The 27,413-nt window shown below is 41.2% G+C and overlaps 1 protein-coding gene across 1 annotated transcript in view; it reads left to right on the forward strand.

The window, feature by feature from the left end:
• The window catches only part of LOC144256558 (actin-related protein 3B), a 56,324-nt gene that overhangs the window by 12,629 nt on the left and 16,282 nt on the right, over positions 1–27,413 (forward strand). Inside the window, exons 4-8 of the mRNA XM_077801728.1 lie at positions 9,273–9,368; positions 10,524–10,631; positions 13,425–13,568; positions 16,135–16,308; positions 17,659–17,751. Coding sequence (XP_077657854.1) covers positions 9,273–9,368; positions 10,524–10,631; positions 13,425–13,568; positions 16,135–16,308; positions 17,659–17,751 — 615 coding nt within the window. The remainder of the gene's footprint in view (positions 1–9,272; positions 9,369–10,523; positions 10,632–13,424; positions 13,569–16,134; positions 16,309–17,658; positions 17,752–27,413) is intronic.

Raw genomic sequence — 27,413 nt, forward strand, 5'->3', positions numbered from 1 at the left:
TTACACTCAAGATATTCCCAAGGGAGTTTTTAATTCCTTCTAAAGATATTTTCTGAATCAGAATTTATATTTATTTTTTGCAAATAAACTTAATAAAAACACCCATGATCAAAAGGGGCTTACTGTTGCTGTACGAGAAGGATAGAATCAGGCTGCTTGCATTACCAGTTAGAGGTGGAATCCTCCTTTAGTTTGACCTCTTCTGTTCCTCTCAGCTTCAGGATTGCTTCCCAAGTTCTTAGTCAACTCTTCAGATATTTTTGCTCAGATGTAGAGGGAAAGTTTTCCTTATACATCACCTTTTAAGAATTTAGAAACCCCCCACAGATCTGCCCTCTCTGCCCAAACTTGGCCTTGTCACCAGCAAGAGGAATGTAATTGCCAGGTCTGTAGCTTAGTTTAGATTCTCTCTCTGGGACTGGGGACAGTGGTGGACCAAGGCTGATTGCTTGGACCGTGGGAGAAACTTAAGTACCTAAACAGCAAATACCATAGGAGGAGACCTGGTTTTGGGAAGGAAACCAACTGTGTTCTTCAGTGTCCTTGAGAAATAGTTAAGACACTCTGATTATTACCACTTGTGATAGCAGAGGAATCTGTTAAGATGTTCTTTTTTCCTGGGTTTAAATGTTGTTATAAAATAAAACTGAGCTGAGTTGTGGGCTCTGACTATGATGCTTAACTAATCGTGTTCAAACGAAACATTACAGAGGGATGAAATATCTTGGTTAGAGATCTGTTCTAATTGTTGTACTCAGTATTACATATTTTCTCCCATGAAATGTTCCATTTAAAATTAATTGCATATGTAAAAGGTTTTCTTTATAGAGAACAGTTTCATACAACATAAGCTGCATATTAAAAATATATAATTTAACTTTGGGGTTTTTTTTTTTCTATGCAAGTATAATGTCATAAGATTCCAGATCTAAGTATGTGATTCCTTTTAATGTTTGAATATATAATGTTCCTTTAGAATGATCTAGTTTAAAAATGTTATCTATAAGGCTAATAGTGAATAGAATGTAAATATTTAACACTTGTTAAAGTAAGTCCTTGAAAGTGCTCTGATTTTTTTTTTGTTGGTGGTGGTGGTGATTGAACCTGTGGCCTCACACATGCTAGGCAAGTGCTCTACCACTGAGCTTCACCCCCAGGTGCTTTGATCTTTTTCCTCAGTTACATCTTCACAACTGAATTGTCAAGTATGGCTACCATGTTTTATAGGCCACTCTTGTTTTTTCTCCTGAACATGTATAGTGGTTTATATAAAATAAATGGAGCCAAGAAACTGACAGTGTATGAGTGACTTTTTCTTTATGACCCAAATAAATCACAGATTCCTACCTGTCAGACTTGCCATGTTCCCTTCTTTAGCATGTCATTACCTATCTGTTTGGAGATGATTTTGGAACCAGGCACCATGTTTAGCTGCTGCTTTCTGTCTGTTCAGCTTGCTGTGCTGGGAGCTTTCCTCCCTCACTAAAGGGACTTCGTGTTCAAACAAAACATTACAGAGGGATGAAATATCTTGGTTAGGGATGTGTTCTTTGTCCTGTAGAGCAAATGCAGGCCACCAGGATACAGCCCACGGGGCACTTTTCCTAAGAAATTTTTTCTCCCTAATTCAGCTGGCATATATAAGGAAGTAAGATATCATCACTTTCCAAGAAGGAATTGGAGGTGTTTGTGAGCTTGGAAAAGTCCATTTGCTGAAAATGGGTACCTTCAGCAAATATTGAAAAGTAATCAATTATTATTAAAAATATAAGAAAGTATCGTATTGGTGCTTTGAATTCTGTAATTTAGTTCATTTGCATGTGATTGAGGAAGTAATATGGATCAAAATTTCACGTTTATTTCCTTATGTATTCAGTTGATGGGATAATTCAAGGGAATGAAATGCTGAATTAGACAGGGTTTCTTGGTTGAAGAGTCCAAGTGACTCAAATGGTGGGTCCCTCAGAAGCTCACAGGATAATCTCTTCTGACATGTACCATGCAGATGAGCTCATGACACTGGATGTTGTCATGAAGGTTGAGTAGGTGGCAGATGGGAATCATACTGCTGTCTCTAACAGTGGAATCATTTTAGTGTGGCGATTGAGTTATGACTTCAGAAGAGATTATCTTGTGCTAGGGGTTGAACCAGGGCCTTACTCAAATTAGCAAAGTTTTGACTGTAACTCACACAAGAACAAGCAAGCAATTTGTGCACGTGACCAGCAGTGAGCGCACATGCAGACTTAGAGGAAATGATGAAGTTAGTGTGACAGAAGCCCCGTGGGAGACGGGGAGAGGTCAGGAAGTGGATGTGGGGCAATGTGGCATGGTATGAGGCAGTGGAGCCTGGCTGCTGTTTGAGTGAAGAGGGCACATGACCAACACAGGCTTTGTGGTCACTCCTTGAGAGGGAGCACCTGCCTGAGAGAGGGAAGGTGTGTACACAGGGCAGTAACTGCTCTGTAGGGCTCTTAAAATTGATAAGGTGAAGTCATAGTCCAGTGACCTGTGAGAAGGGCCTGTGTAAGAGGCTGGGTGGAGTCCTCAACAGGTGGAACTCACTTTCCTCCAACACAAAGGAACTTTGTATGCATCAGCTGAGGTAGCAGACTTGGATTTAGGGGAACATTATGGGGTTACATGTCTTTTATTAAAGCTACCCTCAGTCTAGTGATAGGCTCTTGCTTTGAGAGTATGTGGAAAAGGAGACCAGCTAAGGAAACCACCCAAAGCAAATCCTTCTTAGGTAGGGTGGCAGAGAAGCATATATGTTTTTCACTTAGTTGTTTTCTTGTTCTCTTTTATTTGGCCTCATCATTCTTGTTTATTCTCTCATGAGCTTATCTGTGTGTTTTTTAAAAATATTTTTTTATTGTAATTGGACACAATACCTTTATTTTATTTATTCATTTTTGTGTGATGCTGAGGATCAACCCAGCACCTGACATATGCCAGGCGAGTGCTCTACCACTGAGCCCCAGCCCCAGCCCCTCCTGTTTTTTTTTTTTTAATACAGGGTTGGGATTGGACCTAGGAGCCCTCAATACTGAGCTATGCCTCCAGGCCTTTTTATTTTTGCTTTTGAGAAGGGAGGTATCACTGAATTGCCCAGGCTGGTCTTGAACTTAAGACCCTCCTGCCTCAGCCCTGAGTTGCTGGGATTACAGACATGCATCACCGCTGTCATTTTTTGAAGCAGGTGCAGTTGGTAGGATAGATGGTATGTGACAGAGATCTATAGGAGGAACAATTGGTGTTTTTTTGTGGTTAGAATTAAGCAGCTAAAAGAGGAATGAAGAATGACCCAGTTTCAGAACTTTTAGTTCTCAGGTGGTCTGGGATTGGGTGAAATGGGGACGTCAGAAGAGACTTAAGGGAAGACGAAGGAGTGTTCAGTTTTGAACACACTGAGGCTTAAGGGTCACTGGGCTGCCCAGGCCAAGAAGCCTGGAAGGAGCCAGCTTGGAGCTGCGGGTGTTGATGGAATCATGACAGTCACATGTTGGAAATTAAGTCTGATCATCAAAATAAAATAAGAGGTGAATGTGAGAATTCATGATTATCTTGAAGTCTTGTATGTAAAATTTAGGTTAGAGCTCTGTGGAAGAAGTTTTTTGGTGAATCTAGTGAAATTAAAACTTGGCAGCTTTGTATTAACAGTGCTGCTCATCTGAATCCTGTGTGCCCCGACTCACTGTAGAGGTAGGTCCCTTCCTGCATTTTGGAGAATGGTTTAGATCTGCCTTGTCCACTTCAGTAGCCTCCAGCCCCCACAGAGGTCGATTCCCTGGATTTGCTTACTTAGTACTGCCTCTCAAGCCCTCTGGCTTCTGCATGTTATCACCCTCCCTCCTGCTCCCTTTTTTTTTGGGGGGAGGGATACTAGAAATTGAACTCAGGGGCACTCAACCACTGAGCCACATCCCCAGCCCATTTTTGCATTTTATTTAGAGACAGGGTCTCACTTAGTTGCTTAGGGCCTTGCTAAGTTGCTGAGGCTGGCTTTGAACTCGTGATCCTCCTGCCTCAGCCTCCCAGCTGCTGGGATTACAGGCATATGCCATTGTGCTCACCCTACTGATTTCTCTTCCTTGAGCATCTATATTTTTAAAAATGTTTCTTTACTTCAATTATGGAGGGATGAGGGTGGAATAATATTAGTTCATGTGTTCATTTGAATTTTTTTTGTGGCACTCATTAATTACTCATTTTTTAGTCAGTACCAGGTGGTAATATTACTAGTGCAATGAATAAAAATGTTTATGTAGTTTGCATTCATGAGGTGTTCTGATTATTTGCTTCACTATGAAAAAAAAAACCCAAATGTGATATCCTACTTTGGATTATGTTGTAATGATGGTTTGGGAAAATTTTACTTAACTTTGCATCCTAAAGGAATAATTACTAAGTCATTGTGGTAGATGAGGAAGAAATGTAACATGGAGGGACAGATGGGCTTATGATGCGGCTTTTAACACATGAAGATGTGGCCCTAATAATGCTAGATTTGATTCAAGAACCAAGGGGATGTAATTGTATGGTCAATATTCCCTAAATGGAAGTATGTGGATTTTTATTTTTAAAGGTAGTGAATTGTAATTGGTGGCAAATAATAAGAGGTATAAAAATTAGTAGTTTAAACAAGTTGGGGTTTTTATTTTCCCTAAATAAAAAATTTTTTTTTTCTTCTTGGATTCCGGGATTGAACTCAGGGTCACCCGATCACTGAAAAACATCCCAACCCTACTTTTTGTATTTTATTTAGAGACAGGGTCTCATTGAGTTGTTTAACACCTTGCTTTTTGCTGAGGCTGGCTTTGAACTCATGATTCTCCTGTCTCAGCTTCCAGAGCCACTGGGATTACAGGTGTGGCTAAATTTATAGTAGGGAGTCTGCTGATTTGGCAGCTTCCTGATGTCATTAGGAATTTCTCTTCTCTAGTGTCTTTCATCTGTGGCTTCCATGGTGAGGATGCCTCATGTTCACAGGTAGGTTACTGCAGCTTCTGTCATTACCTCCATGTTCTAGGAAGGAAGAATGGGTTAAGAGAAAAGGGAGTCTACTTCTCCTATTTTGGAGGGTACTGGGGATTGAACTCGGACACTTGACCACTGAGCCACATCCCCAGCTCTATTTTGTATTTTATTTAGAGACAGGGTCTCACTGAGTTGCTTAGTGCCTTGCTTTTGCTGAGGCTGGATTTGAACTAGCGATCCTCCTGGCTCAGCCTCCTGAGCAGCTGGAATTACAGGTGTGCACCACCGCACCCATCTTAGTCATCCCTTTTGACAAGGAGCCTGGGAAATGCCTTTGTCTGGGCCCGTAGCTGTTCAGTCAGTAAGAAACTCAAAGAGTGTCAGTGTAGCCTGTGGAGAGTTTGCTGTACTGGGGGACTCACAGGTATGAAGGCCAGCAGAACAAGAACTCACTGCTTTCACACCTGTGGCTGGATTCTGCCCACCTAGAGAGTGTCCCAAGGCCAGGGAGTCAGCAGGCCCAAGAGCAGCTGTGGCAGATGTGCACCACCTGGTCCTGTTGTGTGGCCGTCTTTCTTCTGCTCAGGCTCCTCTGTGAATGAGCTGCCGGGAGTTGCATAGGAGTCTGTGTGGTCTGGCCTGCAGGCCCCGATGCAGGCCTGCGTAAAGGGCCCTCATGACACTGCAGTTGTACGACACAGTACATTTGGAAGATGTCCTTACAGCCTTTCACGATGCTGTCACATTATTAACGTAGTTATTGTTAACATTTAGGATTTTTCATTTCATCTTTTTATCCATGTTTTTTATATTTATTTTTTAGTTGTCGTTGGACACAGTACCTTTATTTTATTTATTTATTTTTATGTGTTGCTGAGGATGAAACCCAGGGCCTCACACATGCTAGGCGAGTGCTCTACCACTGAGCCACAGCCCCATCACTTTGTCCATGTTTTTATATGATTTTATACATAATATTACAGTTCCTATATTTCCTCCATTTTCTTTATTTTTTTTTCTCTTTCTTTTTTCTGTGGTTCTGGGTATTGAACCCAGGGCCTTGCCCTACTGCTGTGCTACATCACTAGCACTTTTTTGGTCTTTAAATTTTGAGACAAGATCTTGCTAAATTTCGGAGTCTGGCCTTGAACATGCTGTCTTCCTGCCTCAGCCTCCTGAATTGCTGGGATTATAGGCACGCAACACTGTACCTGGCTAAGTTGAGTTCCCTTTTTACTTCAGATGAAACGGGCAGCTCCTGACTGACAAACAGGAAGCATTCCCTGGCTGCCACTTTTCATTTCTTTTTCTTTTTCTTTCTTTTTTTTTTTTTTTTGGTACCCGGGATTGAACCCCCTAGGGGTGCTTAACCGCTGAATCACATCCCCAGCACTTTTTTATTTTATTTTTAAATTTGAGACAGGGCCTCACTAAGTTCCTTCTGGCCTTGCTAAACTGCTGAGGCTGGCCTCAAGCTTGCCATCCTCCTGTCAGCCTCTGAGTCCCTAGGATTCCAGTGGGTACCACCAGGCCTGGCTACTTCTCATTTCTTTCTGACCCTCCTTTCTGGATGCCGCCCTCTATCCAGTTCAAGGGCTTGGTTTTGAAAGCTGACTTACAACGCTTGGCTTTTAGTCAGGGTAAAAGTGACCACAGGGTCACTTTGGTAATTGTATGTCATTTCTTCTGGTAGGAGATACATTTTTGGCAATTAGTACCGATGTTTATCAAGCACTTCCTACATGCCTAGCCCTGTTCTAAGTATTTACAAGTATTGATTCGTTTATTTAACCCCACCCTCTGGGGTAGGTTATATTATTACGTATGTTTTTCAGATTGATAGGCTATACTGTAAGAGATAACATGTGAACAAATACTGTTGGAGTCTGCACTTATTGCTCATGTGTGTGAGTGGGGTTTTTTTTGTTTTGTTTTGTTTTGTTTTGTTTTGGTACTAGGACTCAGGGGCACTTGACCACTGATCCACATCCCCGGCCCTGTTTTGTATTTTATTTAGAGACAGGGTCTCACTGAGTTGTTTAGTGCTTCACTGTTGCTGAGGCTGGCTTTGAACTTGTGATCCTCCTGCCTCAGCCTCCTGAACTGCTAGAATTACAGGTGTGCGCCACTGAGCCAGGCTCATGTGCTTAAATGAAAGTAATCTAAAATAGTAATCACTAACATTGGTAGTACTAACTATGTTCTGGACACTAACAGGTATTAGGAGAGTTAGTATTTTTTTTTTTTTCATTTTAAAATTTGTCATTTTTAGACACACATGACAGTAGACATACATATCATTCCTGTGGTTGTACATTATGTGGAGTTACACTGGTCATGTATTCATATATGAAATAGGAAAGTTATGTTTGATTGATTCTACTGTCTTTCCTTTTCCCATCCCTCCTCCTTTCCCCTGTTCCCCTTAGTCTATTCCAGTGAACTTCTGTTCTCCCCCTCTGCCCCCTTATTGTGTGTTACATTTGCTATCAGAATATTTGACCTTTGGTTTTGGAATTGGGTTATTTCACTTAGCATGATATTTTCTAGTTTCATCCATTTACTAGCAAATGCCATAATTTCATTCTTTTTGTGTATATTACCACATTTTCTTTATTCATTCATCTGTTGAAAGGTACTGAGGTTGGTTCCATAGCTTACTATTGTGGATTGAGCTGCTATAAACATTGATGTGGCTGTATCACTGTAGTATGCTGATTTTAAGTCTTTTGGGTACATCCCAAGGTGTGGAATAACTGGGTCTTTATACTGTTTTCCATAGTGATTGCACCAATTTGCAGTCCCACCAGCAATGTATGAGTGTGCCTTTTCCCCTGTGGGAAGGCCTGAGATGCAGGGGACTCCCCCCACTCACCCCCCAGAAGCCTGGCAGCAGGCTGTGTGCTCACTGGGCTGGCCGAGGCCCGTGGTAAGGTCCCCCATCTCCTTGCCAACATTTATTGTTACTTGAATTCTTGATAAATGCCATTCTGATTAGAGTGAAATGGAATCTCAGGGTAAGGAAATATTATCTTCATTGCACTTGGAGTTGGGCATATTAAAATAAGTACTATGTTGTTGAATGCCTTTTAGGTCTCCTCCTTGGAGTCTGCTGTGGAGAAGGATTTCATTGTCTTTTCTCCCACCATCTGAGGTTGCTCTCCATCCATCCCTGTCCATGGGGCGTATTAAATTCCAGTCACAGTGACTGAGACAGCACGTGTGTTGTAGCTTGAGCTTTGTGCCAGCTGCTGCTCCGGAGTCTGAACTGAAGGGCTGGGTGGGCTGGTGGGTGGATTTGTGGGTACGTCTGACGACTGCTATGCACAGTGTGGAGCAAACAGGTCCTGGGGCTTCCCAGCACCCCCCCTGCCCCTTCTGCCCTGGCCCCAGGGAAGAGCTTAGTCAGCTGGTTTCATCTTGAGGAGGTGATGACGTGCAGACCTGTGGGTTAGACAGACTTTTTTTTTTTAACACAAATTGTAATCCAATACACAAAGCATCTTGAGTTTTTTATTTAAAAATCTTTGTTTAAATTGTAAGCAAAGCAGAAGTTATAAAATTCACCATCTTAGCTATTATTAAGTGTACAGTTCACTAATGTTAGCTATATTCACATTGCAGTGCAACATCTTGCACAACAAATTCTGGACCCTTTGAATTGTGACTCTCCATTTCTTACCCTGCTTTTTTAAAAAGTAGTTTGCATTACAGATTGTTGATATAAAAGAATATTTAACTGCATATATAACTGAACAGCTTTCTCTGTTCCATTCAGCAATTCATTGTAGAGATGGTTTTTTAATCACACATATAGTTCTCATCTTTTTAAATCACTGCAAAGTATTATTATATTTTATAGGTTTAGCATCATTTATTTAACCATTTTTTTGGTGATGACTGCGTAGGTTATTTTTGATCTTTTATTACACAATATTGACTTTTGATCTTTTGAACCCATCTATTTTAGATGGGTCCTGGCCCCAGAATATAATTCTATTTAATTTTTTTATTACTAACTGAGGGGGGTTATCAAAGACCGAGTCTCCCTTTCTGTAGCTTATTCCTGTGAGGGTTGGGTCCTGAGAAAAGAGGCCTTTAGAAAGGTTTTCATCTTAAAGCTCTTACAACCCATAGACAGATTTCTTTAATTAGTTGCTTTAGGTGTACACTGACTGTGAATTTAGGTAGTGGTATAAATATCCTTGCTAACATGTTTTTATACTAGTCTTTTTATAATTCTGATGTAATTGCATGAAATTTAGGTGAACACTAATAATGTTTTCTTACAGACAGAACCTCCACTGAATACACCAGAAAATAGAGAATATCTTGCAGAAATTATGTTTGAATCATTCAATGTACCAGGACTCTACATTGCAGTTCAGGTAAAAACAGTTATTTTTATGTTTCCCAAATAACCTTGGCTGTCTGGCAGGGGAAGAAATAGTAGTTTTCGATGTTGTAAGTTATGCTGTGTGTTTTTCCTTTTCCCACTCCCTCAACACACACGTTAGTGACATTCAGTTTGAACTAAAGCACTGCAGAGACTGTTCCATGACTGATTTGTATATTTATATCGTTGTTACATGTTTGTCTGGCTTTTTCTTTTTCCCTGCAAAGTCTAGTGTATTTTTCTCTGGGTGACAAGATGGGAGTGTTCTCTCTTTAGCTTCTTTCACTTATTTCTGATCCAAAACAACAACAGGTACTGTAGAATCTGTTGAAAAATAGAGTGAGTACTGTGAGGGGCCAGTGCGTACTTGCTCCTGTTTGTCCTAGCGCACCCTCCTGCTTCTGAGAGACTCCAGGCTCCTAGGACTTTGCAGAACACCTTCAAAATGAATTTTTTTTAATATTTATTTTTTAGGTGTAGATGGACACAACACAATGCCTTTATTTTTATGTGGTGCTGAGGATTGTACCAGGGTCCGGGCGCTCTGCCACTGAGTCACAATCCCAGCCCCTGTTTTTTTTTTTTTTTTTTTTTTAAAGCTGTTGGTGATTTTATATTTGCTACCTTATACTAAGGAATTGACTGAGATAGTTGGGAATATATAAGGGTGTTTAGCAGCAGCCCTGGCCTGTACTCATAGGCAGACCCCCACCAGCTTCCCTCCTTCCATAGGCGCCACAGTGAAAAATGGCACCAGGTGTCTCCAGTGTTCCCCAGGTGGTGAAGCTGTGCCTGCTTGAGGACTAGGGTTGACAACCATCATCCTCTGTAATTTTAAAACCTCTTGAGTCTGTGGTCCCATGTGAGAGTCAGTGGTCTAATTGAAACATGGGTCTATCATGAAAGTTCTTTTTTTCTTTGTAGAATTTTACATTTCATTATTGAAAAATGTGACTCCTAGAGTTGAAGTATGTGAAATTTTGCGTTTGATGTCTAAGTTGGAATTGAGTTTGTGGAAAAAGGAGACGGAGGATGGGGAAAGGAAAGACATACTCAGACTCCTTCAGAAAGAAAGAGTTCGGTCATTCACCCTCAGGGCAAGCAGGTGGGGAGCCCAGGCACTGAGGCCTCTGTGTCTTCTCTGCAGGCAGTGCTGGCGTTAGCAGCCTCTTGGACATCTCGACAGGTTGGCAAGCGGATGCTGACAGGGATTGTCATTGACAGTGGAGACGGAGTCACCCATGTTATCCCAGTGGTAAGCGTATTAACTCAGGTTTCACTCTCTGAGGCCAGATTCCTGATTGGAGATTAGGGAAGCAGTCAGACAAACAAGCCTAACACTTTTGATAGTTAAAACTCCACTTTTTAAGTACTTACAAAAGGTAACAGGAGTTTTAAAAAAAAACCAGGTATGTAGGAAAGAGTGTAGAAGATGGCCAGGTTTATGGCTTTGTCAGTTGTAAATGCTTGGTGGCAGATTTCTCCAGTCACAGTGTCAGTGGTTGCTTGAGATCTCCTGAGGTTTTGCTTGATTCTGGGAGGTGTAACATTCAAAGAAACATTTCCTGGCTTACTACTCTGAGCAGTTGGAAGATGGGCATCATTTTGGACGTCAACTTTGTAGGTGCAGAGCATACCCATTTATTTGAAAGGTTATATCTATGCTGTTCAAAAAGATGTGAATGGTTTAATTGGCTCATGCTTTAGAAAATTTGCTTCTTGCTTTTAAAATTTATTTAAGAACCACAAGGAGAGATGGTACATTTTGACTTGTAGAAGGCTCTGCAATAGCACCCTTTTTGGTTTTGATTTTTTAAAAATACTAGAGAGGTAACTACTAATTCAGATTTCAAGAAACTGTTATGTTTTTATTTTGGTCAAGTAGATTATTTAAAATTTGGATTTTTGAAAATCAATTGGTTATCCAGTGGTAAGTCAGGCTTATTCCTGATTGTCCTCCCCTAGGTCTCCTCAATAACCATAGTTACTAGTTATGTATTTTACAAATATTTTTTCTGCATATATGTGGGTGGGTGTGTAATTATACCTCCTTTTAAAAATGCAAATTAGGGTTTTAAAAGAACCATCCATTTACTTTAATTGAAAAAATAGTCACTATTTCATTTCAAGATTATAAAAGAATGATGTCCTAATGTTGTAATTCTTTTAAAACCTTAAAGGTGAAGATACTGGTGATGGAAAGGCTTGGTGGCTGATGTGCCTGCAGTCAGGAAGGGAAAGCCAGTCCCCCCCACCAATGTGTCCTCAGCATGGGGAAGAGGGGTATGAGCTCCACCTGAGCCCTGTGCAGAGTTCAGAACACCCCATTGTGTGAATCACTGGGAAGTGCTAGTGCCATGCTATCTAGGAGAGTTGAGCCCTCTGCTTTCTGCTCATAGAACCACCTTGTACTTTTGATCATATAGTCTTCTTTAAGAGACAAACAGGTATACACACATGACACGTGCTTCTACACATTTCCAGCAAAATTAGAATATCCTGTCTGGTTTTGTATTCTGATTGTATAAATCTTAAAGTTACATTTTGCATGTTAATTTAACCGTATTTTTTCCCTTTATGATCGAATACTCTGAAAAATATCTAATAACAACACAGTATGGGCATGACATAACTCACTGGGTGATGTTTCTGTGCTGGGCGTGGATGGAGCATGTCATAGTGTGCTAGTGCTGTGCTGACACTGGCACTTGTCACTGGTTAATTTTAGAAAATGTTGCATTTTATGCATAGAATAAATTGTGAGTAATATGTGTGCTGGGAAGCTAACATTTTGTGGGTTCAGGTTGATCTTTACTATATTAATAACTTGTACTATCTTGTACTATCTCCATCTTTAAACATTTTACAAATACTGGAACTCTGCTGCAAGGCCATATCTTCTTTGCTTCTAGAAATTAGATAATCCAGAAAAAAATTAGGAGGAATTCAGTAAGTTGTTCTTGTGGCTTAGCTGCATCCAGTGTGTGTGCAGTCAGAGTCAGTGTGTGCTTCAGTGCTCTGTGACTCTGCTGGGTGTTGTGGCACAGAAGCTGTGAAGAGCTGCAGCCTGAAGTGGGAGGGCATCTTTTTGTGTGCCAGTGTGGTGGTGTGTTACCCGCTCTGACCATGACCACCTCCCACTACACCCCAGCAGAGCACCTGGGTGGCTGCCTACACCGGTGGCTTCTGTGGCAGGTTTGTGCCACAGATGGGCCACAAGGGAGGCTTGCATCCCTCGCTGCTGCGGGCATGTGGCACCAGCTCTTCTAGTGAGGGGTTGCAGAGTCATGCATGCATCTCTTCCTGGCCCTTGATGGGCAAGTCTTCACTGGTTCAAGAAGGCAGTGGAAAGAGAGAGTCCAGCCTGAGCCATGATGGAGGGTTCAGTTAACTAACCAGGATTGTTTCTTGGTATGATAAATGGAACTATTTTGAGTACTTTAGTATGTATCATAAAATAGTACTATGTGTTTGACATACAGATTTTATTTAATCTCTATTGTAAAGTGCACTTGGTATAATTTGCTCCATATTCTAGATACAGATACTGAGGCTGAGGCATGTTTACCTTGTCCAGTTACTCAGCTAACAAATGTGAAACTGGGATTTGAACCTCAGACCTGTCTACCACACTGTTGACTTTTAAATATAAGTAGATTTATAGTTGTTTAACGATTAATAAATAAAGTCTTTTCCTTTTTGCTAGAGAGGAAAAGAAACCCCTGTTGGAGTTACTTTTCTCCCAGGCAGCATTACGGTTTAGAAGTGAACTATCCTGTTTGGTTTCCCCACCATGTTCCTAACATCATTATTTGGTTGCTTATGAAGAACCTCAGGCTATTGGAGTAATTTAGAACTTTCAATATTAGTGAAGCACATGGGTCATTTTGAAGGACTTTTGGAACTGATTGTATGGAGGGGCTTGGCAGATGCTGGCTGTGCCAGGTGGGGGCAGGCACGGAGGTTAGGGCTGGAGATCTTGTGAGCGCATGTGGTTCCTGACTGTGGGTCACTTACGTGGGCTGTTCTGCCTCCTCTTCTTCCCCAGGCAGAAGGGTATGTCATTGGAAGCTGCATCAAACACATCCCGATTGCAGGTAGAGATATTACGTATTTCATTCAACAGCTGCTAAGGGAGCGGGAGGTGGGAATCCCTCCTGAGCAGTCACTGGAGACGGCAAAAGCCATTAAGGTAAAAACAGACGGGAAACTGGCTGGTTTGGGGGTGGTGTCTGGACACTTGCCCTTGATGCCCTCATTCCTCCCTTCTTTCCTTCCTTCCTTCTTTCTTCCCTGTCCTCTCCTCTCCCTTGTGTGTGGACCTTGGTTTGTTTCCCAGTGAGTTAGGTGGGCTGAAGACTTTAGGCTCAGCCCCCTCTTCTACTACGGACCCTCTTTTGAGGCTCCGACTGTGAGCAACAGCTTGATAATGGGTGCTGAGCCACCAGCATGTGTGGAGTATAACTGTTTAATGAAGTCAGTGCACAGCCTTCAGTTAGCTGAACATTGCTTCCATGTCTCCCTCCATGCTTTATTTTAGAATTAGGAGGCAAATCAGCAGCGGCAGTGACCACCAGGAATCCAGTGGAGTCTACCATGTTTGTGAACACTTCAGAACAATGCCATTCTAGGGTCCAGGATCATTAAACAAAGCTCCCTATAGTGGTGGACTCTAGTTCCCCTACTAGAAAGGTTAACAGGCCATTTTAGAATTTAAGAAGATTGGGATAAAATTGTCTTATTGGGCCTGATTTGGAATGTCAACTTGATCCAGTCTATTAGTTTAGCCTTTATATTATCCTGTATATGACAGTTACAGATCCTTTAGATGAATTTTTCTTTTCAGGTTGTACAATCAAGACATTTTTTAAAAAGATCAAAAAGCGAAAAAAAAAAAAAAAGAGTAAGAAGTCCCTTGTAAGCCAAAGCTAATTATCACACAGACACGTAGGGAAGGACTTCGTTTTGGAGAAGAATTTAAATGTGGGGATGTGCTTGTGGCCTTGAGCATCTCCTTTCTCATACAGCTCATAGTTACTGAGCTGTAGGGAAATTGGGGGGCTTGTTGAGTCTAATGCTTTTCTCTTATCTGTGCATCTTGTAACTGAGACTGCTTGTATGGAAGAAGGGACCAGAAATGATTCCCAAGTTTTTATTGACACTAGGTAAAAACAGGCATTCCTAGGGTGAGAGTTGGGAAGAGGTATAGGGAGGCTCTTGCAAGTAGGATGCTCCCAGCCTGGCTTCCCTGGGACGGGAGTTTCCAGGGCTGGGGGCTCAGCACTTCAGTGATGGATCCTGGGTAAATGAGAAGAGTTAGTACCTTCCCTATGAGGGGAGATTTCCAGAAGAGAGTCTTTTTTTTTTTTTTTTAAATTAAATTATCCGTAAGGTTTTCCCTTCCTCCTTTCTTTGCCTTTCTTTGATGGAAAAAAATTTGGATATTGGATCTACCCTTCCTTGCCTGCTCAGATCTGTTACAGATGTGAATTAGAACTGAACTTCTGCTGCTGATGCCCAGGATCACTCTGGGAGTCTGAGGGTTCCCTTTCTTAGGGTTCCCAAGCAAGCAATACCACTCATGAGGTGCCTTCCTGAACCTCATGCTGGGCATTTACTTTATTCACTGGCTTTGTTTCAGTTCTGACCCTGAAATCCAGGTATCCTGAAGATAGAATTAAAATACATTAGAATTTAGGAGTTTTAAGAACTTCATAGTTAATGTCATGGAAGCACCCGTGGAGATCCTTACAGAAGGTCCATTCCTTCCAAAATGTGTAGTGAGTGTCCCCTGGGTGCTGATATTCCCTGGTGTGGCTGTGCTGGTGTGGCTGTCTCCCCCAGGGAAGCTACTTTGAGAAGCTGGTACTCATCTGCTGCTTTGCTGAGGTGAGCTCTATGGACAGGTGATCAGCACAAAGATCCCAAGAACATCAGTGTTACTTGGTCCTCGGGACTTTGCACATCTCAAGCTGGTTGTTGGTGCCAGGCTGGAAACAACTCACAAGGTCTCTTGAGCGGCCACAGATGAGCACCTCCAATCCCCCTGCCTGTTTCTGTTTTTCCCTTGTTCTGTGGCACCTGTCCCCTTTTGCCATCATGCTGTTTACTTATTGTGGCTGCCTGTTGCCTGACTCTTCTCTGGAGTGTCACCTGGCAGGGATATGTGCATTTTATTCACTGTGTATCCCTGGTGCCAAGACACTTAATGAATGTGTGTTGATCAAGTGACTTAGAATACCTGATCAGCAGGGTACCTCTTCAGGCATGCAGCACTCTAGGTGAATGACCAGCAGGTGGGTTGGTATCACTCCCTACTGTCACATGCAGTCAGGCATTAGGATGTGGACAGATGTCATGTTCAGTAGATTAGCGTGGTCTTCTATCTAGAGGTGGACCACAGAGAGTTGCCTGGCAGGCACCAGGTGGGGCACCTGCGGGGACAAGCACAGACTGGATAGAGACAAGATACTCTAATGGACACCTAGTATTTCACATCATCAGGCAGCAGAACTTGAGAGAGCAAGGTTGAGTTTCCTAGCCAAGTTTCAGAGAAAGTAGACTGTCCAAGTGTAGTCATGACTCGTGTGAAAGCTGGTAGAGCATGAGGCTGGGTAGCATCTCCACACTGGAGTTAAGTTGTGGGTGGATCTGATTTCATGGGTGTGTTCAATGCATGGGGCTCCTGTGTATTTGTCATAGGGCAGAGGCACTGGATAGGTGTTAATACCTGGTGATGTCTTTGTGTGCATATACAGGAGAAATACTGTTACATTTGCCCTGATATAGTCAAGGAGTTTGCTAAGTATGATGTGGATCCCTGGAAGTGGATCAAACAGTACACGGGTATCAATGCAATCAACCAGAAGAAGTTTGTTATAGATGTTGGGTATGAGAGGTTCCTGGGACCTGAAATATTCTTTCACCCAGAGGTAAGTTGGTTCTCTTGTGAGTTGTTGGAGTGCAGTGTGTGTGGAGCAGTGCTGCCACCTAGTGTGTGCAAAGAACAGTTTTCAATAAGTAGCCCAACAAGCTAACCGCTCCATAAACTAATGTGGTTTAATAATTGAAGCTGGATTGTCTCTTGAGATGTTAAGAAGAAGTTTTAAAAGATGAAACAATTGAAATTGATCTTAAAGGTTGGGGTCATGTGTTAATGACAGCTAGTTAATCTCAAGACCTATATGCAAGTTTCCTCTGCATAAAAGTTGAATACCACATAACCCTTTTTATCTTTGTAATTGTCCTTCCTAAGCCCAGTTTCAACCCTAGACATTTGGTCCTGCTGTGTCCCCAACTGCAGTTTGGTAAAGTTTCTATCTGAGGGCTGAGATTATTACTATTATTTAGATAGTGCACAAATTACAGATGTTATCATTTTAACTAATAGTCAAAAGGAATTATTAAACTTTTACAGAAAGCAGTAATTAAGAGGCAATATTCTAAGGTTTCTATACAATGCATTTTATTTATATTTTGGTGCATTTACTTGCCTAATTCAGTTTATATTTAGTAGGTAGGTTGCAAAGTGCTGCCTGTTTTTAGATACATATATATTTTGTACAAGGAAATGGCACAAAATATATGCCTTACTGGTATTCTAATGAATGGATAATAGTATTCACCTAATGAATAATAATCCAGTAGATACCTACTCTTTTGATGATATTGATTTACAATAGACATAAAACTGACAGATGTCTACTTGGTGGATGGCTGGATATTGCCGAATTCACTGAGACTTTCACATTAAAGCTTTGCTTGATTTTTAAAATAGATTTCAAATGTAGTTGAGTTGAATGACATACTTTAGCTTATTTAACTTACAGAATTGAGTCTAAGGATGTGTCCTCGGTAACACTATTGTTATGTGGATTGTTTCATTTTAGAACCTCCACCATCACATAAAGAACATTTCTCCTTTCTAATATTCTGTGTTGTTGATATTGACAAATGACTGGGTGTGCTTGAACACCACGATGCTTGGGCTCAGGCTCTTTCCTTCCTTGTTGGTGTGAGTCCCACACGTGTTGCAGGGTTGGTGCATATTACTGATTTTGTATATTTTTCCTTCACCCACAGTTTTGTCTCTGAGGAGACTCAGAGCATCACTGTACATGTACATGTGTTCAAGTCACTGGAATTATTTGACACGCCTTCATTCCAGTGTGACATGTTTTCAGTTATAGTAAATTATGTATTTTTTATTTTTTGGAAAGCTTTTTTTGTTTTGTACTGTTGATGAAGGTGTAATATTTCTTTTGAATTTATGTACAATTTAGTTTGCCAACCCAGACTTCATGGAGTCCATCTCGGATGTTGTTGATGAAGTAATACAGAACTGTCCCATTGATGTCCGTCGCCCGCTGTATAAGGTATGAGCTGCTTGGGTCAAGTACTTTGATTTTGTTCCCTACAGTTCTGAGAATGGGTCCCTCCTGTCACTGTGCAGACATCCCCATCTCACCTGCTGTATCGGATTTGTTGTAAGCAGTGTAATTGTAAAAGACTACTTGGACGGGAAATGACGCAAGTGAAATATGACTCTGTCAACTAAGATATAACTAAATATTGTGTTCTTTTTTTCTTCTTATCTGGCAAGCTGTATTTGAAGTTGGAAAATTTAGCCACATATAGATAGATAGATAGATAGATAAAGTGATACCCCTCAGTGTTTTCTGTGAGCTGGTCTGATTTCATGCATCTTTAGAGTCCGATGTGATGCAGGTGGAAATTAGGGCCTGAAATGGAACATTCAGATAGAACATTCATGTAGTGTTTTTTTCCCAAATTCATTGGTTGTCTGGAATTCTGAAATTGGCAATGATAAAAATCTGGTCTGGTTAATATTGGATAAAAGGAACTATTGCTGATAGTCACATACCAAGAACAGAAAAGGATGGTGCATCAGCCTTCCTGTTCTTCAGGTCACCCCACATGAGTGTGTTTTGCTCTTTACCTTCAGCCTCGTGGCTCCTTGTACCTCACACAGACTCAGGAGGCTGGATTTTAAAGAGGAGAGAATGAGGCTGGGTCAAGAAGACTCAGTAGATTTTGTTTTATCTTTTTTCTGTATATTCTTTAAAAAGAAGTAGGTAATAAACCATTGTAAATTCAGATGAAAGGATATCTGTAACATATGTTGTAAAGTGAAAAGGCACCTTATAAAATTTACATATAATATTTCATTTTATATAAAATATAGTTTGCATATTTAACTCTTAAAATATCTTTGGGTAGGGTGAGGGATAATTTTTACTTTCTCTTTTTTGTATTTTAAAATAATTTGAGTTTTTTTTAGTGAACATTTTTATAATTGGAAAGTCATTTTTCTATGTAGGTAACTTTTATGGGTGAAAGCAAATTAATTCTATTTTTGTTTCTTATCCTTTTTTTTTTTGGTACTGGGGATTGAACCTAAGGCCTCACCTGCTATGCAGGTGCTGTACCTCTGAGCTACATCCCCCTCCACCCTCCCTGCCTCTTTTTGAAGCAGGACCGGCTACATATCCCAGGCTAGCCTTGAATTTGGCATCCTCCTGCCTCAGCCTCCTGAGTAGCTGGTGTGCACCACCAGGCCTCGCTTTGTTTCATATCCTTAATTAAACACATCTGTCTTCCAATAAAACATACCAAGAAAGGGAAGCTAACGAGAGACTGGCTGTGAAAGTTAAGAAAAAGAGTGTGTCTTGCCTGTCGCACTTCTTCCGTCCCACTACCATGGGCGGTGTAGTGTCCTGTCAGTGAAAGCAAGGGCCGTGCACTTTTGGAGTAATGCTGTCACAGAGGGAATATCCTCTTTTGATGGGTGAGAGTCTTCTCAATTGACGGTGCAGTTCACTAACTTCCTTGGGTTTTATAGAATCAGAAGTAGCGGTGGCCTTGGAGGTCATGTGGATGATGACGCCAAGCCCAGAGATAGGGAGGGCAGCAGGAACTTGAGGCTCCAGGTGAGCTGCAGCAGCTCGGTGTTAGACTGTTGTGATTGTCTCATGGTGGCAGGTTCCTTGACCTCACTGGCAAGACAAGGCTGAGTAAACCAACACAGTGCTGTGTTGCCTGGAAGAGCTGAGACCGTCTGCTTTTCCTGTGTTGCTAGCAAAGCCCACCTGAAACAGTCTTCCGTCTGTCTGGTAACTTCACCATGATGCCATTTTCAGTCTTGGAACGATTAGATCATTAAATAACATGGCTGAGTGTGCTGACCCTGCACTTATGAAAATGACCTGAAGGACAAACTGTGTGAGTGCTGTAGGACTCTCAGTCACGTGCCTTTCCTTAGGGGTGTGCTACGTTAGACAAGGCCATGCTCGTGTATCAGGAGGGAAGTCCATGTTGGAGAAGATGTCTCCCTGGAGAGAAGGAGGATTGGGATGGGAGGGAAGGAGACTTATGAAGAAGAGGAGGAAACAAGGCTGGGGGAGACAGTCTTTCTCCTTAGAGGACATTATGGCAGGATACTCCGTCCTGAGCCACCCTCTGGACATCCCACCCCAACTTTCCATCTGCTTTCCCCACACCGCCAGTTGCTGATCCTAGAGCCACCTTAAAAGCAGTGCATAGACCGTCAGCCCTGTTGATTGCTGTGTTCTTAATTGTGTTGCTCTTCTCCAAGTCACCCTAACTAGGGTGCTAGGAGGCACCAAAGACAGCTGCAGAGTGCTCAGATCATGGTGATCCTAGTGGGGTCTCTGTGTCATGAAATAGCATGAGATGATATCCTAGTTGGGTAAGTGTGTCCTTTCAGAACCATTCCTATAGGAAGTGCACAGTCAAGAGAGGAAAGACGACGTCAACCCTGATGATCTCTGTGTTCAGAGCAGTTATCACGGGTGTTGGTGGATGTGTAAGTAGCTGTTTCCTGTAGATCGTCTGGCTAGAGGAGGTAAGAATAGAATCCACTGTTGATTCAATGGAAGCATGGCCTCCACAGGGGTTCTACTTGGGTGAGATTTGGGAGAGGTAGCTTAGCAAATACAGGGTATTTAACTTAGTTACTTACATTTCCTAATAGATTTTAAAAGTCTCTGTTTGCATTGGCTGTGTGCTCAAGGAGTGAGAGAGCATGCTTCAACTTAAAAGAGCAATGTCAGCAGTAGGTCATTTCAGACTGGCTTTTTGGAGGCTCATTATTCTCCAGGTATCACACTTTTATTCAGAAATGGCCTTGAGCTTCTTCTATCCAAACAGATTTTGCTCGAAATTACATTAGTAATCATAGACTTAAGCCAATTTGAGTTGCTTTGTAACATAAGTGGATGTCTGTTTCTCTGTTCTGTTCATGTGGTATCTTGTTAAATTAGGGGATTTTAAGTGTGTGTGAGGTATGGTTCTTGTGTTCAAGAGCTTATTTAAAAAGCTGAAAGTACTGAAATAACTCTAATGGGAACCACTGCAAGCTAAATGTCGTTAAAGTGATTCATGCAAATTATGGTAACACAGAGACAGGGCAGATTGTATTTAATTAGAGAGGATCAGGACAGGCTTTGGGAAGGCGTCATCTGAGCCACATTAGGCATGGCCTATGGAGCTGGTGTGGGAAGATCATGAGCAAGGAAGGAAGAGTGTAAGAAGGAGGATAGGCCAAGGGGAAGTGGCTCTCAACGTCCTCTAGCAGGGGATTGGAAGTTGTTAAAAATTCTGCTCATGATGATGTGAACACCTCTTGATACAATTGGCAGATTTTTTGGTAATAAATTGCTTAAATTGGGTATATATTCTGATTATCTTATTGCCTTTTAAATCAGAAAACTATGTTGCAAAGCAAAAGAGTTAAATATATTTTATTTCTTATTTGTGTCAGATAATTTCAAATATCTTTAATATTTAAAAACAAAATTAGGAAATTATATAAGATACCATTTTTTTTTTCCAGATAGGCAACCAGATGCATTCTGGTTGAAGTCTAATATGTGAGCAGATGAGAAGGTAGCTCCCCTGGTTTGGGCAGAGGTGGTTTCAGAATTCTGCTCTTTTAGTCCTAACTCCATATTCCTATTCCCCCGTAGCTTTTAAAATTTTTTAAAAATATTGTTTAGTTGTCAATGGATCTTTATTTATTTATATGTGGTGCGGAGAATCAAACCCAGTGCCTCACACAGGCTAGGCAAGTGCTGTACCACGGACCCACAACCCCACCCCCCGCCTATAGCTTTTAATTGATACTTCTGGCTAATATATCCCTAAGTGGCAAGATATTTTTGTCTTCCTGGAATGGAAGCCTGATGTCAACAGTTGGTCGTGGACTTGCCCAGTTGAGAGAACTTCAAGCAGCTTACTGAAGCCAGGAGCTATGGTACACACCCGTGATCTCAGTGACTTGGGAGGCAGAGGCAGGAGGATTACAAATTTGAATCTAGCATGAGCAACTTAGTGAGACTCTGTCAAAAGAAAAAATCAAAAGGGCTGGGATGTAGGGCAATGATGGAGGGCTTGTGAGGCCCCAGGTTCCAGGCCCAGTACTTAAAATGGCAGCAGCTTGCTGCACGAAAGGGTGATGGAGGCACCAGTGCTGATGCTCCGTGGCCTTGGCAGCACGGTGAGCATTAGCACTGCAGAGTGCCGGGCTCACCACAAGCTTGAGGCTGCCGGCGGGCAGCGTGGCCATGGAGAAGCCTGGGTCCCCTGCCCCCGTGTGGTCTCTGCCACGCTGGAGGCCTCTGTACCTTGGCACCCAGTACAGTGCCCCCAGTCACGTGGGCTGGTGAGCCCCTGCATCTGTTGCAACTGGGCAGCAGCATTTTAAACTTCATGTAATTTAATTAATTAGTTAATCAGATTAATTGATTTAGATAAGCTGTTTGAGGGCCAGGGGTGAAGGAGAGTGGAGCACGAGTGAGTATCTAAACACAGAATGGGAAGTGTGGAGCCCGGGACGCGGTCAGGCTGGATTGTGCAGGGCATGCAGGAGTGCTGGTTGGGTGTCCAGGAGAGACGGGGCATGTCCAGCTGGAGGGAGGGCACTGGGGGTCTAAGGCAGGAATATGGTGGGACTGACATGAAGGGTTTAGAAGAGTGCTCGGGCTGCACAGGGATGTGGGCTGGAGTCGTAAAGGAAGAGAGTCAGAGGCTGCTGTAGTGCCAAGGGCAGGGCCAGACTGACTGCTCTCAGTGGGAAGTGCTGGCAGTCGGTGAGTGGAGAGAGGGAGGGGAGGCTCCACAGTCCAGGTGAGATTTTGGTGAGGCAGCAGGCAAAGGGGCAGAGCTGGGAGGTGTACTGGAGCAGGGGAGCCCCCTGGAGGGGTCAGCGGGGAGTTATCATTGCTGGAGTGTTGGGTTGCATGTGTAGGTTGAAAGCTCGGAGGAAGATGTGGGCTGGTTGGAACCCATGGAGTGTCATCAGTGTGTGGATAGACGTGCAGGTTTGCGAAAGTATAGCATCAAGGGGGAGGGGAGGGGTGGCAGCATGGGGGAGGTGGCATCAAGGTGGGGGAGGGGAGGTGGCAGCATGTGCAGCCCTTGGGATTGGCAGAGAAAGGTGACCCAAGGCGGTACCAATGACTCTTCTCCATAAAATCAGAACTGTAGGCATATCTCTATCTCTGCGTCTGTCTGTGTATCTATAACTTTGTTTTAAGGAATTAGCTCATAATCAAGGGGCTGGTGAGTCCAAAATTTATAGGGCACACAGGTAGGCTCGAAGCCCAGGCAGGAGTTGGCACTGTGGTCTTGTCTTTTCTTTTTTTGTCCTAAATTAGTTATACATGACAGTAGAATGCATTTTTGACATATTGTACAAAAGTGGAGCACAGCTTCTCATTCCTCTGGCTGTATGTGGTGCAGTCACTCCATGAGTGTAATCATACATGTATAAAGGTAATAGTGTCTGTCTCATTCTACCGTCCTTCCCATCCCGACAGCCCCTCCCCTCCCCTCATTCCCCTCTACACAGTCCAAAGTTCCTCATTCTTCCCATGCCCCCCTACCCCACTGTGGATCAGCATCTGCTTATCAGAGAAAACATTGGGCCTTTATTTTTGGGGGGATTGGCTTATTTCACTTGGCATAATATTCTCTAGTTCTGTCCATTTACCTGAAAATGCCATAATTTCATTCTTCTTTAAGGCTGAGTAATATTCCATTGTATATCTGTACCACATTTTTAAAATCCATCTGTTGAAGGGCATCTAGATTGGTTCTGTAGTTTGGCTATTGTGAATTGAACTGCTATAAACATTGACATGACTATATTACTGTGGTATGTTGATCTGAAGTCCTTTGGGTGTAAACCAAGGAGTGGGATAGCTGGGTCAAATGGAGGCTCCATTTCCAGTTTTCTGAGGAATCTCCATACTGCTTTCCATAGTGGTTGTACCAATTTGCAGTCCTACCAGCAATGCATGAGTGCACTTTTTCTCCCACATCCTCGCCAACCTTTATTGTTGCTTGTATTCTTGATAATTTCTATTCTGACTGGAGTGAGATAAAATCTTAGAGTAGTTTTGATTTGCGTTTTTCTAATTGCTAGAGATGATGAACATTTTTTTCATATGTTTGTTGATTGATTGTATATCTTCTTCTGTGAGGTATCTGTTTGGTTCCTTAGCCCATTTATAGATTGGATAATTTGGATTTTTGGTGTTTTTTCAGTTCTTTATATATCCTGGAGTTTAATGCTCTATCTGATGTGCGTGTGGTAAAGATTTTTTCTCATTCTGTAGGCTCTCTCTTGATGTTACTGATTGTTTCCTTTGCTGAGAAGAAGATTTTTAGTTTGAATCCATCCCATTTATTGATTCTTGATCTTACTTCTTGTTAAGGAAGTCAGGTCCTAAGCTGACATGGTGAAGATTTGGGCCTGCTTTTTTATTTTTCTATTAGGTGCAGGGTCTCTGTTCTAGTGTCTAAGTCTTTGATCCACTTAGAGTTATTTTTTGTGTGTGTGCAGGGTGAGAGGTAGGGGTTTAATTTCATTTTGCTGCATGTGGATTTCCAGTTTTCCCAGCACCATTTGTTGAATATGCTATCTTTTCTCCAATGTATGTTTTTGGCACTTTTGTCTAGTGTGAGATAACCATGTTTATGTGGGTTTGTCTCTGTGTCCTCTATTCTGTACCGTTGGTCTACCAGTCTATTTTGGTATAATACCATGCCATTTTTGTTACTATAGCTCTTAGTATAGTTTAAGGTTTGGTATTGTGATGCCACCTGCTTTACTTTTCTTGCTAAGGATTGCTTTAGCTATTCTGGGTCCAAATGAATTCCATGATTGCTTTTTCTAGTTCTGTGAAGAATGTCATTGGAATTTTTATAGGAATTGCATTAAATCTGTATGACAGTTTTTGTAATATGGCCATTTTGACTATATTAATTCACCTCTCCAGGAGCATGGGAGATCTTTCCATCTTCTGAGATCTTCTTCAATTCCTTTCTTTAGTGTTTTGTAGTTTTCATTGTAGAGGTCTTTCACCTCTTCAGTTAGATTGATTCCCAAGTATTTTTTTTAGGCTATTATGAATGGGGTGGTTTTCCTAATTTCTCTTGCAGTGGATTCATCGCTTAGGTATAGAAATGCATTTGATTTATGGGTATTGATTTCATATCCTGCTACTTTGCTGAATTCATTAATTAGTTCTAGAAGTTTCCTTGTGTAATTTTTTGGATCTTCTAAACACAGAATCATGTCATCGGCAAATAGTGATAGTTCAAGTTCTTTTCCTATTTGTACTCCTTTAATTTCTTTTGTCTGATTGTTTTGGCTAGAGTTTCAGGGACTACGTTGAATAGAAGTGGTGAAAGAGGGCACCCTTGTTTGTTCCAGTTTTTAGAGGAATAGTTTCAATTTTTCTCCATTTAGAACGATGTTGGCCTTGGGCTTAGCATAGATAGTTTTTACAATGTTGAGGTATCTTCCTATTATCCTTAGTTTTTCTAGCATTTTGAACATGAAGAGGTGCTGTATTTTGTCAAATGCTTTCTCTGCATCTATTGAGATATGATTCTTGATTTTATGTCAATTGATGTGATGTATTATGTTTATTGATTTCTGTGTATTGAACCAACCTTGCATCCCTGGGATGAACCCCACTTGATGATGGTGCACTATCTTTTTAATATGTTTTTGTATGTGATTTGCCAGAATTTTATTGAGAATTTTTTGTGTGTATGTTCATCAGGTACCTTGATTGAAGTTTTCTTTCCTTGATGTGTTTTTGTCTGGTTTTGGTATCAGGGTGATACTAGCCTCATAGAATGAGTTTGGAAGGGTTCGCTCCTTTTCTATTTTATGGTGTTAATTCTCCTTTGAAGGTCTTGCAGAACTTGGATGAGAATCCATCTGGTTCTGGGATTTTCTCAGTTGGTAGGCTTTTGATGGTGTCTTCTATTTCATTGCTTGAAATTGCTTGAAACGTTTCATTGCCTGAAATGTTTAAATTGTGTATGTCCTCCTGATTCAGTTTGGGTAGGTCATATGTCTCTAGAAATTTGTTAATGTCTTGTGAGATTTTATTGGAGTATAAATTTTCAAAATAGTTTCTTATTATCTTCTGTATTTCAGTAGTAGCTGTTGTGATATTTCCTTTTTCATCATGAATTTTGAGTTTTCTCTCTTTTTGTTAGTGTAGCTAAGGGTTTATCAATTTTATTTATTTTTTCAAAGAACCAACTTTTCCTTTTGTCAGTTTTTTGAATTGTTTCTTTTGTTTCAATTTCATTGATTTCAGCTCTGATTTTAATTATTTCCTGTCTTCTACTGCTTTTGAGGTTGATTGTTCTTTTTCTAGGGCTTTGAGATGTAATGTTAGGTCATTTATTTGTTGACTTTTTATTCTTTTGATGTGTGAACTCAATGCAGTGAACTTTTCTCTTAGCACTGCCTTCATAGTGTCCCAGAGATTTTGATGTGTTGTATTGGTGTTCTCATTTACCTCTAAGTATTTTTTTAATTTCCTCCCTGATTTCTTCTGCAGTTCATTTGTCATTCAATGGCATGCTATTTAGTCTTCAGGTGTTGAAGTAGCTTCTATTTTTTTTAATTTCATTGTTGATTTCTAGTTTCATTCCATTATGATCTAATAGAATGCAAGGTGGTATTTCTGTTTTTTCTGTTTTTTTTTTTTTTTTTTTTGTATTTACTGAGAGTTGCTTTGTGGCATAACATATGGTCTATTTTAGAGAAAGATCCATGTGCTGCTGAGAAGTGTATTGTCGGTCAATGATCGATGAAATACTCTATGTCTGTTAAGTCTAAGTCTTTGATTGTATTATTTAGTTCTATAGTTTCTTCATTTTGTTTTTGTTTGGAAGATCTATCCAGTGTTAAGAGAAATGTGTTAAAGTCACCCAGTATTATTGTGTTGGTCTATTTGATTCTTGAAATTGAGAAGGGTTGGTTTGATTAATGTAGATGCTTCATTGTTTGAGACATAATATTTATGATTATTATGTCTTATTGATGTATGGTTCCCTTAAGCAGTATGAAGTGTCCTTCTTTGTCCCTTCTGACTAATTTTGGCTTGAAGTCCACTTTTTCTGACATGAGGACAGAAACCCCTGCTTGTTTTACACAGTCCATGTGGGTGGTATGTTTTTTCCCAACCTTTCACCTTCAGTCTGTGGATGTCTTTTCCTATGAGTCTGTTGAAGACAGCATATTGTTGGGTCTTTCTTTAAAATCCAGTCTGCCAGTCTTTGTCTTTTGATTGATGACTTTAGGCCATTAACATTCAGGGTTATAACTGAGATATGATTTGTATTTTTGGTTTATTTTTTGTTTTTATTTTGACTTAGTTTCTCCTTTGATTGTCCTTTCCTTTAGTGTAGTTCCTCCCTTTCTTGGTTTTCATTTTTTTCCCATTCTTCCTCATGGAATATGTTGCTGAGGATGTTCTATAGTGCAGGCTTTCTAATTGTGATTCTTTTAACTTTTGTTTATCATAGAAGGTTTTTATTTTACCTTCAAATCTGAAGCTTAATTTTGCTGGATATAAAATTCTCTGTTGGCATTCATTTTCTTTCAGAGCTCGATGTATGTTATTTAGGACCTCCTGGCACTGAGGGTCTGGGTTGAGAAGTCAGCTGAATTGCAAATTGGTTT

This window comes from Urocitellus parryii, chromosome 8 (assembly GCF_045843805.1).
Source record: "Urocitellus parryii isolate mUroPar1 chromosome 8, mUroPar1.hap1, whole genome shotgun sequence".
Classification (NCBI taxonomy): Eukaryota; Metazoa; Chordata; class Mammalia; order Rodentia; family Sciuridae; genus Urocitellus; species Urocitellus parryii.